The 16,977-nt window shown below is 35.0% G+C and overlaps 1 protein-coding gene across 10 annotated transcripts in view; it reads left to right on the plus strand.

The window, feature by feature from the left end:
• Positions 1 to 16,977, plus strand: part of ERC1 (ELKS/RAB6-interacting/CAST family member 1) — a 146,508-nt gene that overhangs the window by 111,032 nt on the left and 18,499 nt on the right. For 9 of the 10 annotated variants that reach the window (XM_087968584.1, XM_087968587.1, XM_087968585.1 and 6 more), the window contains one exon: positions 88 to 232. In XM_087968584.1, the coding sequence (XP_087824710.1) occupies positions 88 to 232 (145 nt within the window). Of the gene's footprint in view, positions 1 to 87; positions 233 to 16,631; positions 16,785 to 16,977 lie in introns of those variants that run through there. The other variant, XM_087968590.1, reaches the window with a different exon arrangement.

The following is a 16,977-nucleotide window of genomic DNA, read 5'->3' on the forward strand; positions in this document are numbered from 1 at the left end:
AATTATGAACAGGGCCAGATACATTTGAGCAGGGTGAGTGAAGTTAATCAGTTCTTTTCTTTTTCTTTTTTTCTTTTTTTTTTTCAGACAAGAAGCCCTTCTAGCTGCCATTAGTGAAAAAGATGCCAACATTGCTCTCCTGGAGCTTTCGTCCTCTAAGAAAAAAACTCAGGAGGAAGTCGCTGGATTAAAACGTGAAAAAGACCGCTTGGTTCAGCAGCTGAAACAACAGGTACTTTTGCAGCGCTCTGAGGCTTTTAGCTTATCAGGAGCAAATGTTCTTGATTCCTGCCTCCTCTAGCACCTCTTTCTTCTAGAGCAAAATGTCTCAACCTTAAACATTTTAAGATTTGAGTTGGAAATCTGGGAGTTGAAGTCCACACATCTTAAAATTCCCAAGGTTGAGAGACATTGCTCTAGAGTATTCATGTTTTTCAAATTTCTCAGAAAACGGAAACACCATTACATCAAAGAGTGAGATATTCTTTTTTCAGTTTCCAGTTAGCAGAGAATTTACTCAGAAGGCTTTCCTGCCACTAGAGTGAGGACTCTGTTCTATATGGATGCTCCTGAGCTATATAGTATGTTTGTAATAGCCACCTTGGAAAGATAAACAGATTCTTATTAGTATTTTTATGGAAGGGAAGTCATACATGGTTGGCGGATTAACGTGCTTAATAAGGAGAAGTGTTTATCTTTTCTGCTTTTTGTGTTACCTGCGTTATCCTTGCTTGAGGGTTGTTATACAGCATATGGCTGATTGTGAAGGGGCCGTTTTAGTAAGAGTCCACTATTTGTGAAATATGCTTGGCAGAAAAAACCATTGGGGGCCTAATTTACTATATTTAGTGCCAACATCCCTTTTTTTCTTTTAAGATGTTTAATTTTCTTAAGTTTGTTCTTCTGTTGTAATTATAAGATATTTGATGCTCTTAATTTTTTTTTGAGGACATTATTTTCCCTTTGCTGTTTTTAATTAATTTTAGAAGCCCTCTAATCACTTTTTGCAGATGAACTTTTGCCATTTTTCATGCATTATTTCCTAAAGAGGAAATATAATTGTCACCATATATTGTCACTTCACAGTAACTACTACAATTCTTTCCCCAAACATAGGTGGCTTATCTTCTCAGCTGGTTTATGATAAACTATAGATTGGGAAACTTTGAGTTTGAAGAATAAATAGGACTGCTTCAGGAACATAATGCTATCTTACAAGGCCCAGATATTTTGATGAGGATACTCATAACTAAGCCCTGTTTGTGTGTGGTAATAAGTTCAAATAGTTGGAATCGCTGTATTTGTATATAATTTATTTATCAAATATGTGTCACAATATATTTCTTTTATGCCTTGTGGCAATTTAAAGTACAGTGGAACCTCTGGTCATGAATGCTTCTGACCACGATCAAATCGGGTTGTGACCAAAAAATTCACATTTTTGAATCGGGTCACAATTCAAAAATCAGGTGGGGATCAAACACAGCCAGGGCCAATTCCCTTTCCGCACCGATTTCCCCTTCCATGCCAATTTTTTTTTAAAGGCTCACGCACAGTCAGTCTCGCTTCCGGTCACGACTAAATCGGGTTGCGACCGAAGTTACGGAACGAATTATGGTTGTGACCGAAGGTTCCACTATATAATCTGCTGTTTGGCAGATTAATAATGACAGAAGCCAGTGCAAATTGATTTTCCTGTGATACCTTCAATAGTTTAGGTTTTAAAAGTTTTGTAGATCCCCAACCCAAGTCACCTTGTTTGAGTTGAGCAGTCTTATAAAATTAGTCCAGAAAATAAATGATTAAAAATATTTTTTTTAGGAAAAAGGCTGTAGTTTCCACTTTCAATATGTTTATTATTCAGAGAGCTCTTACATGTATATAAAGAAATAGAGCAATAATTTTATTGAGTTGAATTGAATTCTTTATTGGCCAAGTGTGATTGGACCACAAGGAATTTGTCTTGGTGGATATGCTCTCAGTGTACATAAAAAGAAGATGCATTTGTGAAGAGTAAGGAATCATAAGGTGCAACACTTAATAATAGGGTACAATAAGCAATCAAATCATATTAGGAAACAGTCAATAAAAATTATTAGGATACAAGCAACAAAGTTACTGTCATACAGTCATAAATGGGAGGATATGGGTGAAAGGAAGGATGGGAGGATTAATAGTAAAAGTAATGCAGACTTAGTAAATAGTTTGATGGTGTTGAGGGAATTATTTGTTTAACAGAGTGATGGCATTCAGGAAAAAATGCACAGTCAAGTTCAAAGAACATGAATGAAAGAACCACAACTTATAGATAAAACTTAATTTCTCTTAGTATGATCAGTAATGGAAGTATTGTGCCAAGTAAGAGTGATAACAACTGCACAGAAAATATTTTTGAACATGCCACTGGAACTGGATTAAATTCAGAGGAATATTTCAATTCAGAACAACTTCATTAATAAGTAGTTGTTACAGAGAAATGCAAAGGTCCTAGCAGGACTCTGAAAATTGGGGCAGAATGAAATTATGTAGCTGATGCATAATACATGTGGTTCTTTTGGAGGTAATGGAACTGGGGCAAGAATTGTGGCTATTGGGTTGGAAAGGAAATGGCAGTGAGGACACTGTGAACAGTCTGGTACACCGCAGGCTATAGATCATTTAGATTCATACAGTGGTATATAAGCATAGTAAATAAATAATTATTCCAGCCACATCTGTTTTTGAGAGCACCATTCCTGGTGTGAGTGAACATATCTGCTTTAAATCAGTAATATATTTTACAAGCCATTACAATAGTAATGCATCTCAAATAAAAGGTTTCCACTTGGTAACATATAGAAGAAGGCACGTTTGATCTGCCAAGGGAAGAAATTTAACAGCATGAGCACTCAAGCAAATAAAACTCTGCTCTGCAAGCAGAATTACAGTTAACTCAGTTTGTAGTCTAACAAATTGAATTTTAATGTAAGAAAGAAATGGTTTTGATCAGGAGGACTGCATCTCTTGCACAATATGGTTTCACATAGTTTATTTCATCCACTCCAAAAGCCTGAGTTGTTTTATGGTATCTTCATTTTTTTTAATAGTGTCACTATTTTTCTTTTAACACCTTCATACTTAATACAAATAGTCTTCAACAACCACAATAGGTACCAGAATGTCGGGGGACTTCCGGTTTGTCGGCTTGCGAGCGGCAGGATTTGCGAAGCTGCGCGATCCCCGCCGCGCTAGTCGCTTGGGGCTCCGACCCAGACGGGTATGCGAGCTAGGCTGCCCTGCAGGGGCAGCTGAAGGTAGGGGGATCCGGAGAGGGGTTTGGGGTGTTGCAGACCCCCCCCGGCCGGCAGAACCCCTTTTCCCAGGACGGTGCAGCGGCGGTCTGTAATGGCCGCCACAAAGAAGCTGGCAGCCGGGTAAGAATGCGCAGGAGGAAGTGGAGAAAGTGCTTGAGAGGAGAAAGTTTTTCTTGGCTCCTAGGACTCTAAGACATATTTAATAAAATTCCTGAAAAGTAGGACTTTCTGAATAATACCTGCCAGAAGAGGAAAAAAGCGGCTGTTTGAAGGTGCTGAAAGGATAGCTTTCCCTCTTTTCCTACGGAATAAATAACTGGATATTAAGAAACCTATTTTTTTTAGGTGAAAATCGGTTTTAAGCGATGAGTGGGAAGAGAGAGGATTAAAAAGAAAATATTTGTATGCTAAGATTTTGTTGGAGCAGATGCCTTAAGGATTTGAAGACTAGAATATATTGCAATAAGACTTTAAACAGATTTGGACTTTCTTTCTCTTTGATTGATATTACCCCAGAAGGAGAAAGTGAGAACTCTGCCTTGGTTTGGACTGACTGATAACTTTGGGACTGTTTTATTTTTTTTTATTTTCTTTTGAATATTCTGGTTGTTGTAAGAAGAAAGAAGGGGAAAAGAAAAGAAAAGATTTATAATGGCTCTTTCTGTTGAGGAACTAAGAAAAGAATATGAATAAGCAAAAAAAAATGGTAAAGATGGTGTGGAAGAAGCTTTCCTTTTTTTAGAAATGGCGCTTACTAACTATCAACAAACATTACAACAGATGAAGACAGCAGAGGAACAAGAAAGAAAGGAAGGAGCCATTTTTAATGAATCTCAGAATTTGATCAAGAAAGAAGGAAGAGAGAAAGAAAAGAAAAGAAGAGAAAAGAAGAAAACTAAAGGACTTAAGGACTTAAGATCTAAAAACATTTAAGAAAGGGAAAAATAAGGTGCAAAACCAATATGATGATAGTAAACAAAAGGGAAAAGGAATACGACAGAGAAGGGAAGCCGGTAAGGCAGAGGCTAGAAGAAGGGGGGGTAGAAAGGTTTGTTGGGAGAAGAAAGAAAGGAAAAAGGTGGAGAAAAGCTACAACGTTTTGAAATTAAATGAAAAAAAGGAATTTTTTATGGATAATGGATAAAGTATAATTTTTTTTAAAAAAAAAAGATTTTGCAAGGTACATAAGATGAGATGGTAGTATTGTAATGGTTTAAGAGTTGATAAGAGATTAAAATGTTAAAATGTTTAAAAATGATTGGCTTTAAAATTTAATAATAGGAGGTTTAGAATACTGTTTTAATTAAAGAGTTTAATAAGATTATGGTATTGATGTTATTATAAAATTTTTATTATAGTATCTTTTTTTAATATTTGGATTTACTGTCTAATTATGTACTTAATTATGTTGGATGTATTAGTTAGATAGAATGTACCAAGCAAAATCGGATTGGGTATTGGATATTATTTTAAAGATTAATTTGATTAACTTAGGGGGGAGATAGAAAGGCATCATACTCTGATTAATGATTTCAGGAGAAACTTATTTTCTTCTTTTTTATAAGGAATGAGACAAAGGGATGATAAAAAATGGACAAAAGATAAAATATAATGATTCAAACTAAGATGATTAATTAAGATAGAATTAAGAAGGGTGAAATATGTGGAGAAGTTAATATAGAAGGCTTAGAATGGTAAATAAAATAAGTAATGATATGTAAGATGAGCATGAATATAATTGAAGTCCATGAAGAGAGAGACACCTGGGTCCAAGTTACTTTCCAAAAAGATTTTTTTTATGTTTTGTATGTTGTGTGTATATGTCTTTTTGGGGGGGAGAATTAGTAAAAACTTGTAGAAATATAGAATGAGAATAATGGTAACTAAGTCAGAAAGAAACAGATGAAATAATAATAATGATATTGAATAAGAGTAAAGAGAAGTAAAGAGAAATTGAATAAGAGGTTTTGGTATGTTATATGGAAATGGTTTAAAACAGAATCATAATTTATCTGACTTGTTAAATTTACAATGAAAAAAGGTTTAAACATGTAATGAATAATGATAATTTGTGTGTTTTAAAAATTAATAAAACTTGTTTTTTAAAAAAAAAAAATAGGTACCAGAATGTCAGTGCTAAGCAACACAGTGTTAAAGCGAGTCTTTACATGACCAGACCTAGTTTTACAGTTATTGTCAACATGGTCATTAAGCAAATGACATGGTCGTTAAGTAAGTCTGGCTTACCTAATTGACTTGTTGGAAGCTCACTGGGAAGGTTGCAAATCACCATCATGGTTGCAGTACACTGCAACCAGCGTAAATGGAAGCCAATTGCCAAGCACCCAGATTACGATCATATGATGGCAGGGATGGTGCAGTGGGTGTAACTCTGAATCTTTGGGTCATAAGGCACTTTTTCTGATTCTGTTGTAACTTCAAACCATCCTAAAATGAATGGTTTGAATGTTAAGCTGAAGGCTACCTGTTATTCAATGTGAGATTCAAAAAATTTTTTACTACCGGTTCTGTGGGTGTGACTTGGTGGGCATGGTGTGGCTTTGTGGGTGTGGCAGGGGAGAGATACTGTAAAATCTCCATTCCCTCCCCACTCCTGGGGGAAGGTTACTGCAAAATCCCATTCCCTCCCCACCGCACTAACCTGCTTTCCAGCTCCTTTCTCCCATGCAGGGCAACAAAAGAAGACCCAGCCAATCATCTGGGACTTGGGAGGCAGAGAATATATGGGGGAGGGGCTAGTCAGAGGTGATACTTGCCTGTTCTCCGAACTACTCAAAATTTCCCCTACTGGTCCTCCAGAACTGGTCAGAACCTGCTAAATACCACCTCTGCTGTAATTGCAAAGTTGATACAAATAAGGGAGAATATGTGTAGCTCAGGGTTGAAATGAGGGATCCTTGGTTGTTTTCTTGCTGACGTTTGATTAGGTGATGCAAATTGTATATCCAGTATGTAGACGTTGTGAGTACTTGATACACTGTTTTGGTATGCTGTTGTAACCTGGAAATTTAGTCGCAATATACATTTTCTCAATGAGGTGCCTTCCTGTATTTAAATTTTGTTCCCAATCTAGTGGCATGAAGATTGCCATAAAGCTATTATTTTACAGTGTAACCTCTTTTAACATTGGTTTCTTTTCTTCTTTTTTGGGGGGGGAGGGGTGTTGTTGTTTTTTGGTATCCTTACAATTCAGCATTACTTCCAATATCAAGAATTCTCATTCTGGACAAGTTATCCTCTACTGTCCTCAACTCAGAACTCAGCTGATGATTTCCGAGAAGTTATTTTCCAACTGTAACACATTCTTTCCTGGGGGTCGTGCTATGCTACCTGTTAGGACTTTTTAAGATATATGTAAAAAAAATGTTTTGTCTAAAACATGTTATGCAGTTTGTTTTTGTATCATGATGCTAAAAAAGACTGCTTTTTAACAATGTTTAATATGCTTTGGTAATCTCTCAGATTGATGTTCTCTTATCAGTATGTCCAAGTCTTACACTAAATCTCCCTCATCTTTATCTTTAATTCTGAAAACCAGGATGCTTAACTTCTGCCAAGTAAATTCTGAGGTCAATAATCCTTCATTTCCCAAGAATATAAAAATATGTATTAGTTAAAATTGAAGATGTTCTGTTTTATGTTGTTTTGTTTCTGTATCTGAAAAACTGTCTACTTAGGTTTCAGCCTTACACCAGATTTAGAAGAATCTGACTTGGAAAATCTGGATTCAGGTCAATTTCTTCTTGATTATCTGTTCTTTCTCATTCTTTCCAGATGTTCAAACTGCTGCAAAATTCTGATACATTTGTTTCTTCTTTAAAACCTGATTTCTCCTTCCTATATTAGATCCTCTGCCTATTATGATACCACTGGGATTTTATAACCTTTTGGCTTTCCTGGTTCTCGCTCAAAACCTCCAGTTGTCAATAAATCAAACTAAAGTTTGCAGTTTTTTTCTCTTACCTCCTCTCCTCTTACTTTTCTGTTTCTGTCTATGATTTCTTCAACTGAACTTCCTGACCTACACTAATGCCATCATCTTTGAAGAGAGAGGGACACGTAAATGAAAAAAAGGGTCAAATTTCTCTTTGGTGGAGTTTTCCCCCCCTCTCCGTTCCTATATACTATATTCTCTTATTTTTCCACAATCTTCTTTTTTGGGTGGGGTGGGGGGAATGAGTAGTAGTTTGCTGTCAATTTATATAGTAGTCCAGTCCAAGATACTATTATAGCAGAACGTTACACAGAAACTGATACCAGCTGGGATTGTGCAAAATGAAGTTAGTTTGGCCTCTACAGCAGTCATTTCTGTGGATCAGAGCAAATGCAGGATAAACAGAAATAAAATTGGCAAGGAGAGGGTTTTTTTTTTCATCCTCAGTAATTTCAGGAAAAGGATGAGTGAGGGGAGTGACAGAGAAAAAGTAACTTCCACTTCTTCCAAGCAACTTCTTATCCCATCCATATATTTTGGCATGCAGATATGTAATTAACAATAAGTAACATATTAATGCTCGATGAAGTTGGGCTGCAGAAGTATCTTCACAATGACTTAGGAAGTAATTCTTCTGAATTTGCACATCTAAATGTAACAAAGAGGAGTATAATCCCCCCAAATTAAAAATCTAACATCTTAACTTTTGCCAGTTGATTTTTGCAAAAAATATCTTGTTGAAAGTTCCTGTCATTCAATCCCCAGTAGGATCACAAAGTAATTATTTTATTATACATAGTTAGCAGGCAAGTCAGGGTGGGCTTTTTGTTTTGTTTTGCCCCTTTACATAACATACAAGTTGATGTGTCTGGGCAAAATGCCATCAGACAAAACCCTCAAATGATTTTCTTACCAGTTTTTGGCCCATTTGAGAGACATTTCATTGCTTCATTGTTTCATTACTATTAATTAAAGTACAAATAGTTAGCAATATTAAAAAAAAACCTACATATTTTTGGGTACTGAAAGATTGTGTCCGAGGAGTAATAGGATCTAGATGTTAAGTTAGAAGGTGGCTAAGAACTGCCCTGTTTTCCTGAGTTACTGAACACATGAATGAATTCTTGGTTCTAAAGGAAGGAAAGCCATGGTGAATCAGCAGTACTTATTTATCAGGAAGAAATCTACATCTAATATTGTTCATAAGCTACAGCCCATACCTCTCATTTGCATAGCCATCTCCTTTGTGTACTGAAAAACTAGCCACGTCGAACTTCTGCATCCGATACAGTGAAGGCAATATTAATCAGCAGGCTTAAGGAAAGTACTAGTTTTATCATTCAGCCAAGTTTTATAACTTTTCTGAAAGACACAATAGCAAGGCTAAGTAGAATTCTTTCCCTAAATAATGTTGCTATCAGCAGTGTTTACAAGGTGCAGACAAAGGGACATTCATGTGTGCATTCATAGCTGTTTCTGGGCTCTTGCAGACAGCCTGTGTTAATCTGACACTGAACAGTCCCCATCACTTTAGTATCCAGGAATTTTGAAGTATTGGGAAAGGATTTCATTTTTTCTCTTGCAAAAAATAGTTCCTGGAGTTGGGATTGGAGGGTGGTGAGGAATGGATAATCTTTTCTGCCTATGTATCACTGATATATAATTGATATATATCAGAACAGCAGCAAAAATGATTAGGGGATTGGAGGCTAAAACATATGAAGAACGGTATCAGGAATTGGGTATGCCTAGTTTAATGAAAAGAAGGACTATGGGTGACATGAAAGCAGCAGTGTTCCAATATCTAAGGGGCTGCCACAAGGAAGAGGGAAGTCAGCCTATTCTCCAAAGCACCTGAAGGCAGGATAAGAAGCAATGGATAGAAACAAATCAAGAAGAGAAGCAACCTAGAACTAAGGAGGAATTTCCTCACAGTTGAGAATAATAAACTAGTGGAACAGCTTGCCTTCAGAAGGTGTGGGTGCTCCATGCTGGAGGGCTTCAAGGAGAGATTAGACAGCCATTTGTCCAGAAAGGTGTAGGGTCTCCTGTCTGAGCAGGGGGTTGGATTAGAAGATCTCCAAGGTCCCTTCCAACTCTATTATTTTGTTATTCTGATGTAGCTTTGAACTCAGCTATATCAAAGCAAATGTACAAAGAAGCACAAGCAGCAACTTTGTTGAAGATAGATTGATAAGTCTTAGTGAGATTGGTTGCCATTTCAGTTAATTTCAGAACTGTTTAAAGAATTATTTAGTGCCTAAAGGAAAGTTTTTCTTTTAAAGCAATGTGTTGACATTCAGCATCTGGATAAATCTTAAGTCCATTTGATCCCGAATAAGTCACTTACACATCTTTGGTTAAGAATCAGGCATCCTGCTAACTGGGTGTGAAAGGAGTGATAATGTAACACAACTGAAATTCTCTCAGCCTGCTTCACTGCACTTTTATGATAAAGACCTTTTCTCATTGTCTCTCCCCGATTCTCACTTGTCAAGTGCTACCTCCTGGACTGTCATTACAGAAGCTAGTCTGGTTTTGAAGTTTCAGATAGTAAATGCTAATAGATATAAGTTGCAGTTTCAAGTGTGCAAAATTGGAATGCCAGTCTTCATAATGTCATAATTAAGTGACAGTATTGGCTGATTTAATTCTATTATACATTTGAAATATAAGGACCGCTCTAAATTTGGAGGAGTAAGATCCTGTACCCATAGAATGTGTGCAAATCACCCTATGCACCTACAGAACAAATGGTCATCCAGAAAATATGTGATTGTGCAGAAATGGATAAATTAACTATAGCACTTAAAAACAAAGAGGCTTCAACATTTTACGATAATTGGAACTCTTGGTATAATTGGTTAGTCCAGAGATAAACTGCTTAATGGACAATGGGTAATTTAAGCATAGATATCGATAAGATGTGTGTATTCAAATTAAGGTAGGAGAATGGATCTTGCAGACTGTCAAAAAGGATATTGTCTGTTTTTAAACGCATCTTTTTTTCTTTTTTCTTTCTCTTCCTTTGTTTCTTTCTTTCTTTTACATCTCCTCTTCTTTTCTTTCCAGTTTGTAAGACCGAGTGTTCTTTTTTGTTTTTTTCCTTTTGTGTATGTAATGTCGATATGTTTTTAATTGTAAATTTAATAAAATTTATTTAAAAAAAAAAAAAAAGAATGTGTGCAAATCTTGAATCCATTTCTGCAAATTTCAGAGTCTTATTCAACTGAGTACTGTAGCTGACTTCCCACCATTTTGTTTGGCCAGGTGTTCATCGTCTAATGAGTAAGGCCCATACTCTAGTAGGGTTTTTTTATGCTAGCTCTCAGACCTGCATCTGTTTCTCTTGGATGTCTGCCTATTCCCATGTCTCTTCCAGCAGGTGAGAAGAGCAAGAGAAAGGTAGAGTATTCAACATCATTTCATCTTCCCTTTGGACACTATTATGGACTTGAATTCAGTAGGAGATTTGGTAGAAAACCAGAAAACTAAGATATCTTTCTTTAGATCAATGGTATTAGAAATAACAATAGTTGAATAATTAACTGAGTTTGGGGTACCTACTCTTCAAGAATGTTTAAGGATTGTTTTACTCATATTCGGATTCATTTTTTACTACATTAGAAAAGTAATTTCATCCACTTTTCTTGCTCTATGCAAATATGAATATGGATATATAACATCTAGTATGCCTCTTCATAAGATGAGAAGAGTATTTATACTCCCAAGCTATGCAGATTTCTTCTTCCATCTTTTTAACATTGGCTGCTTGTCAATCTTTTTATTCTTTGTGATGCTCTTCATTCGCAGTGTTTTGGTGTACGTTTAAATAAAAATGCCATTAAAAAAACAAGATGGGAGACAATTAGGAAGATAGTTTTAAAATATTATTTTGGACATGCCCAGAGGGGAAAGGACATTCAATAGCCACTGATGACAGCAGTGAAAAGGAGACTTATTGAGGCCATTTTTCAAATGGCTTTAGTGTATTTGTTGCAGTATATCTGTTGCAAAGAAATATTTTATACATAGTTATCACTTAAGTATGCATGACAGCTAAATTATATCTTGTATCTATGAATTTAATTGTACTTCTCATCTTCCCTTCAGTTGGTAGAATAAACCATCTTTTCTTTGCACTTATTTTCATTAAAATAATTGACTTGAAAACCTATATGAAGTAATTAAATTTTTGATAACTCCACTGACACAATCAAATGGTAAAGTTTAAATCTTTTGGCTATGTCCCATTTACAGCAGTTTCTTATCTTTTCGAGAATAAATTAAAATTATTTATCTATTTATTAAACTTGTGTGCTGCCCAATTGCCACAGGTGACTCTTAAATGAAAGAGTTACATTAAAATATAATATTGTGAGTGTATATAAAAGTACATTAAGTGAACTGTTATCTACTACCAATTCTTTTCCAAAATGGCATGTTATGAACAGTTCTTAATAGAATATGAATATGAGCAGTTATTTTAATAGCCTTGAACAATAAACCTCGCATATTTTAATACTTCTATTTAGTGCAAACAGGATATTTGAATAGTGCTGTAGTTCTGAGCTTCTTTATATACTTATATTACTAAACTGAAAATTCTGTACATTGTTACATTAATTTCTTCAATTATTCCTAAATATATTAATTCAGAAACATCAATCTAGAATATAGTTATAACTAACATTCACTGACCACCACCCCCAAAAATCTGAGTTTCTGGATCCAATTTAATAGTTTGTAGCCTTTCATATGTGATAATTTTTCAAAAGAATGCGCTGGTTGGGCCTCAAATGAATTATTTATGCCCTAGAATACTGTTAATATTTCCTAGGAAATGTTTGGCATGGCAAATCTTGAACAACATCTGCTTATCAAAAGTCTCTTCAAAATGAGATGGACACCAAATACATTTAATAAATAAACAAACAAACATAATATTTGCTTTAAAACATGGTAAGTCAGTAACGTACATAGCCTTGCCTTTGTGGCAATTGACATTGAAAGAGTTCATTATTTTCTTCATGGCAGGAGTGAGAAAGTACAATTCCAAGGAAAATTTACAGACAATTTAATATGTTAATGGAAAGCTTGAAGCAGAGATGGAACAGGGTCATATGTAATCCAGGGAAACTTTTTACCCTCAGTCTCTGACAATTAAGGGACATTACACAGAGTTTTTCAGTAGAGGTTGTGCATTTAGTTTATACATTTAGTTAAGCGTGATAGTTTTTCCACATCTGCTCGTAAAAGCATAAACCCAGTTGCTACTTTGAGGTAAATACTGTTTACCTTTGTTGTGACCCAGTGAGACCATGTCCCTTCAGCAATGCAGCATCAGTTGCGCCCTGCCCCCAGATTCTTCTAACACAAACACAGACTCAGGGAGGAGAAAACCCACAACCAAAGTAGGTGATGGCAGACTATCATGGAGAAGAAAACTGCTGCATAGGAAGATACATAGGTACTCTTTGATTGACAGACTGTAAGCGAGGGAGGACATGGTTCACCTACTGCACTCATCATAATAATGTGAAACAAACCATATGTTCTTCTTTGGAATCTTTTTGGGCAATAAAGTTTAGTCTAAAAGGCATAATGAAAATATTTTTCCATAGTGATACAATAGAGGAAGTTCTGTCTGATTGGATAATGATGATTGGATAATGCTGGGTTCTTACAAGAAGATGTAATGTGCAACATTTATTTGAAACACTTCCGCAAAGGGTAGTCGGCCCTCATACTCACATTCCTATTAAAATGTCACATGCCCATTAAAACATTCTACATTCATTCTACAGATATAGTATTACCTGTGTTAAGCTCAGTAATCAATTGATCATTAAATTACCTATCAACCATATCAAATTAATACCTATTACTTTCTCCTTCTTTAATGTATTTGACTATATGATGTGGATATATGTATGTTAAGTACAGCATTACTCTACAGAAGTGTTTCCTAACCTTGGCCATCTCAGAATTCTTTTTAATAGTCATGCTAGCTATGGGAATTTTGGGAGTGGAAGTTCACATATCTAGAAATGGCCAGGTTTGGCAACACTACCTTATAAATGTCAAGAAACAATATATTCAATGTTCTTTATTTAACAACAACAAGACGTCCGTTGAACCCAGAAAACAACTTTTCTCTCATATAGATAATACTTTTTAAATTAGGCCAACTACATCATCTTCCCCATCTGTCACATTCATGAACCAAAGGTGTACTAACCTTTCCTCATCACTGCATTCTTAATTTTAGCTGCAGTTTTCTTTAGGCCTCTTAGATTCTATAGCCCTAGGTGCAGCTTTTAACTTGCCTTCTATCATATCTCTGTCTTAAAATAATTTTCTTCTTGTACTCAGGCGATTTACTTGAGCACTAAATATTTGAACTTTTTAAACAAGTATAGGGAGAAACAACTCCACTTCTATGCTAATATTTAATTTTCAGTTTAATTTAATTTAAACTGATTGTTAAATGACATCCAGTAGAATGATTGCAAATTGTAAAAGTGTGCAAATAAAGAGCAGATATTCTGTTCAAAGATAATCTGCTGGTAGTCTGCTTTATATTCCAGATCTGTATATGAACATGAAAATCAAAAGAACTTGAGCTATATCATACCACAAGCTGTTATTTTCAATAAAATAATTATCGTATTAGTTTAGAGAATTCTTGACAAAGTTTTCAAGACCTCATTAGATTTGTCAGAATTACTTCTCATTCTGTTGCAGCATCATATCTTTTTCACAAAAGATTAGAACATTACAGTAACCAAGTTTATATTAATGCTGTTTGACCTCCTTCTGTAGCTATATTTGTAAAATTGTTTCTCACAGCTTATTTTGGAAGTGTACAATGTTTAATTTTTGGCATCACATTAATAAATCTGTTCCCTGTTCCAGAAAACAGGGAAAGAAAGAAAACCTCTCAACAAAGATGAATAGTGAAAAAAGTTGTGCCAAAGCATTAATAGCTTCTTCCTAATGACTAATTGTCATTAGTCTTCCTTATCAGAAACCAAGAAACATTCATTTATCCAGGGTTTGGTTTGGTTTCTTTATTTTTGGGAGAGGAAACAAATTATTAGTCAACATAGGCCTACTTTGGCTCTGTTAATTTGGAAGCAACACTTTATCATATAGATACAAATATACAATTGTACATTATATTTTATATTTTAAATAAATATACACAATATATAAATTATGCATGCACACATGTGCATACATAAAGTAAATGCTGTCTTTCATTACATAAGTTATATTTTAAGATCAAATTACTATACTCTAGTAACACTATGCTTCATGTATTTATGCAAAGTTGTAAAATAGTAAAGATTGTTCAAGATTAAGTATATTTCACTTAAAGCAATTATTTTTAAATTCCTAATTTTATCTTACTCTTTTACTAAATGCCACTCTAATTAGCTCTGCATTTTTCCATAATCAGACAAAAACAATTCCCAGGAAAAATCTCATTTTAACTGCTGCCTTCAAATGGAGATGTTTCCAACTAGCCTTTATGAGCACATCCAGCTGTGAAGTGGCAACTTGCACTATCAGTCTAATGTCACTGAATTATGTCCAGAAGGCCTTTACAAAACATCTCTGCATTTCATCCTTCAGCACCGAGTTTTCTTCAGCTTTGCTTCTTTGCTTTACACTGGGAAAATGGAAATTCAACTTGGTTCTTTAAAGTGAGACTTTAGGCCAGGAATCTTCAAACTTGACAGCTTTAAGACTTGTGGACTTCAACTCTCAGAATTCCTCCTCCACTCATGTTAGCTCAGGAATTCTGGAAATTGAAGTCCACAAGTCTTAAACTTGCCAAGTTTGAAGACCCTTGCTTTAGGCTTTGAGTGGTTTTGTTGATGGTATTGACAGCAAGAGCTGTGGTGATGCAGTGGTTAGAATGCAGTGTTGTAGGCTAACCTCACTGTCTCAAGGGTGACACAGCCTTCCATCCTTCCAAGGTTGATAAAATGAGGATCCAGATTTTTGGGGCAATATGTTGACTCTGTAAACCACTTAGATATCTACAGTACCAGAAAATGCATTTTGATATTGATATCTACAGTACCAGAAAATGCATCAGAGCCATAAAAAATAATGTACTGATCAGAATTAAATGCAATGAACTTGTATATAACTAATAGCAGATTATAGGTTGCTTTCACAATCCTTCACAGTTCAATAAAGGAAAAATACTTATTTTCAAAAAGGAAGAATTTAGCTATGATAGAAAGGCTTTGTTACTTAGACCTATATCAGCAGGTGCCAAGCAATTTAAATATCAAGCAAAAATGTTCCTCTACTCCAAATTATTTGTATGATTAATTTATACCTAAGTGCTCATACTACTCTGAATAGTGACTTTTACTTTTTTACTTACTATTTTCTTTTTATACTATATATTAATGTATACTATTTTTTCTGCTTTGTTATTTTTTACTGGTTTTGGTATTTTAAGTGACTATATAAATCAATGGATTCCAATAATTGGATGTTAAAAGCATATAAAAATAAGAATAATAGTTTCATTTCCCAGTACTTTAAAATACAAGAGTCACAGAGTATGCTAATTGCCTTTTATAATAGGGTTAGTTCTGGTTAGCACTTGCAAGGGGTCCAACAATAATCTGCAGGATTATAAAGGAGAAGTCAGTGACAAACCAGTTTATTTCTATTGTGAAAAAAGCTATTTGGCTGTGTTCATAAAATCACCAGGAGTTAGGGTTAAACTAGGAGACCTTATCTTTTAATGAAAACTGATCCTCATCAATTCAAGATTAGTTTGCGTTTATTTTAGCTTTCCAGCTGTAGTTATTTCCATAACCTAGGCTGGATAACACATTAACATTATATATGAAATGTGAAGTGTACAGATACATAAGTGGAAAAAAGTTTAAGAAAACTGCAAACCTCAGAGCTGCATAAATGTAAATCTATTTTCTCAGCCTTCCAGCCCATTTTCATGCTGTCAAATTCCTACCTCTTGTTTTTCTGGAAAGAAAAAGGAGCAGATGGGCTGGAGACAGAGAACAGGAACAGAAAACCAATAAATTTTCCATTCCAAGAACTTTCATTCTGGCTTTTTAAAAAGTTATTTTGTAAAAGGGCTTCAGATTCTTGCATTGCTTATCCATCCTCAATATTTTAACTCTCCTTAGCATGTCACTTATATTTAGTAACTCATCCAAGTTATTGTAGTTCATTATGATGAAGTGTGATAATAAGGCAGTAGCAACTACTATTAGATTCAAATTTGTAACAAAATTAATAGTTTCTAATAAATTTGTAAAATGTACCAGACAACCACTCTATCAGATTCCTTTTTGTCCTCCCTAACCTCACCTTTACCTTAATAGCAATCTGAGGACTCAAACAAGGTATTTGTTCTTCCTCTGAGCTTAAGAGGTTCATCTCTTTAGCATGCATCTCCTAATCAGTCCACTTGAACCATGAGTCATACTGCAAGATTATTCAACCGATTAGAGAAAATGGAAGATATGGTCTTGAAGGATGGACCCAATAAGACTATGGCTGAGAGTTCTCAGAGCTGAAGTCTACACATCTGAAAGTTATTCAATGGTCTGACTTTGTGATTTAAATGTCGTTAATGATGATGGTAATATTATCCATCCAGTCTTGTCCAACTCTTGGCGATTCTATGGGCCAGGTTTCTCTACATCTTCTGTCTTACATTAGTTTTCC

This window comes from Notechis scutatus, chromosome 6, assembly GCF_049901735.1.
Source record: "Notechis scutatus isolate UNSWTSFEM ecotype Mainland chromosome 6, rNotScu1.2, whole genome shotgun sequence".
Taxonomy (NCBI): domain Eukaryota; kingdom Metazoa; phylum Chordata; class Lepidosauria; order Squamata; family Elapidae; genus Notechis; species Notechis scutatus.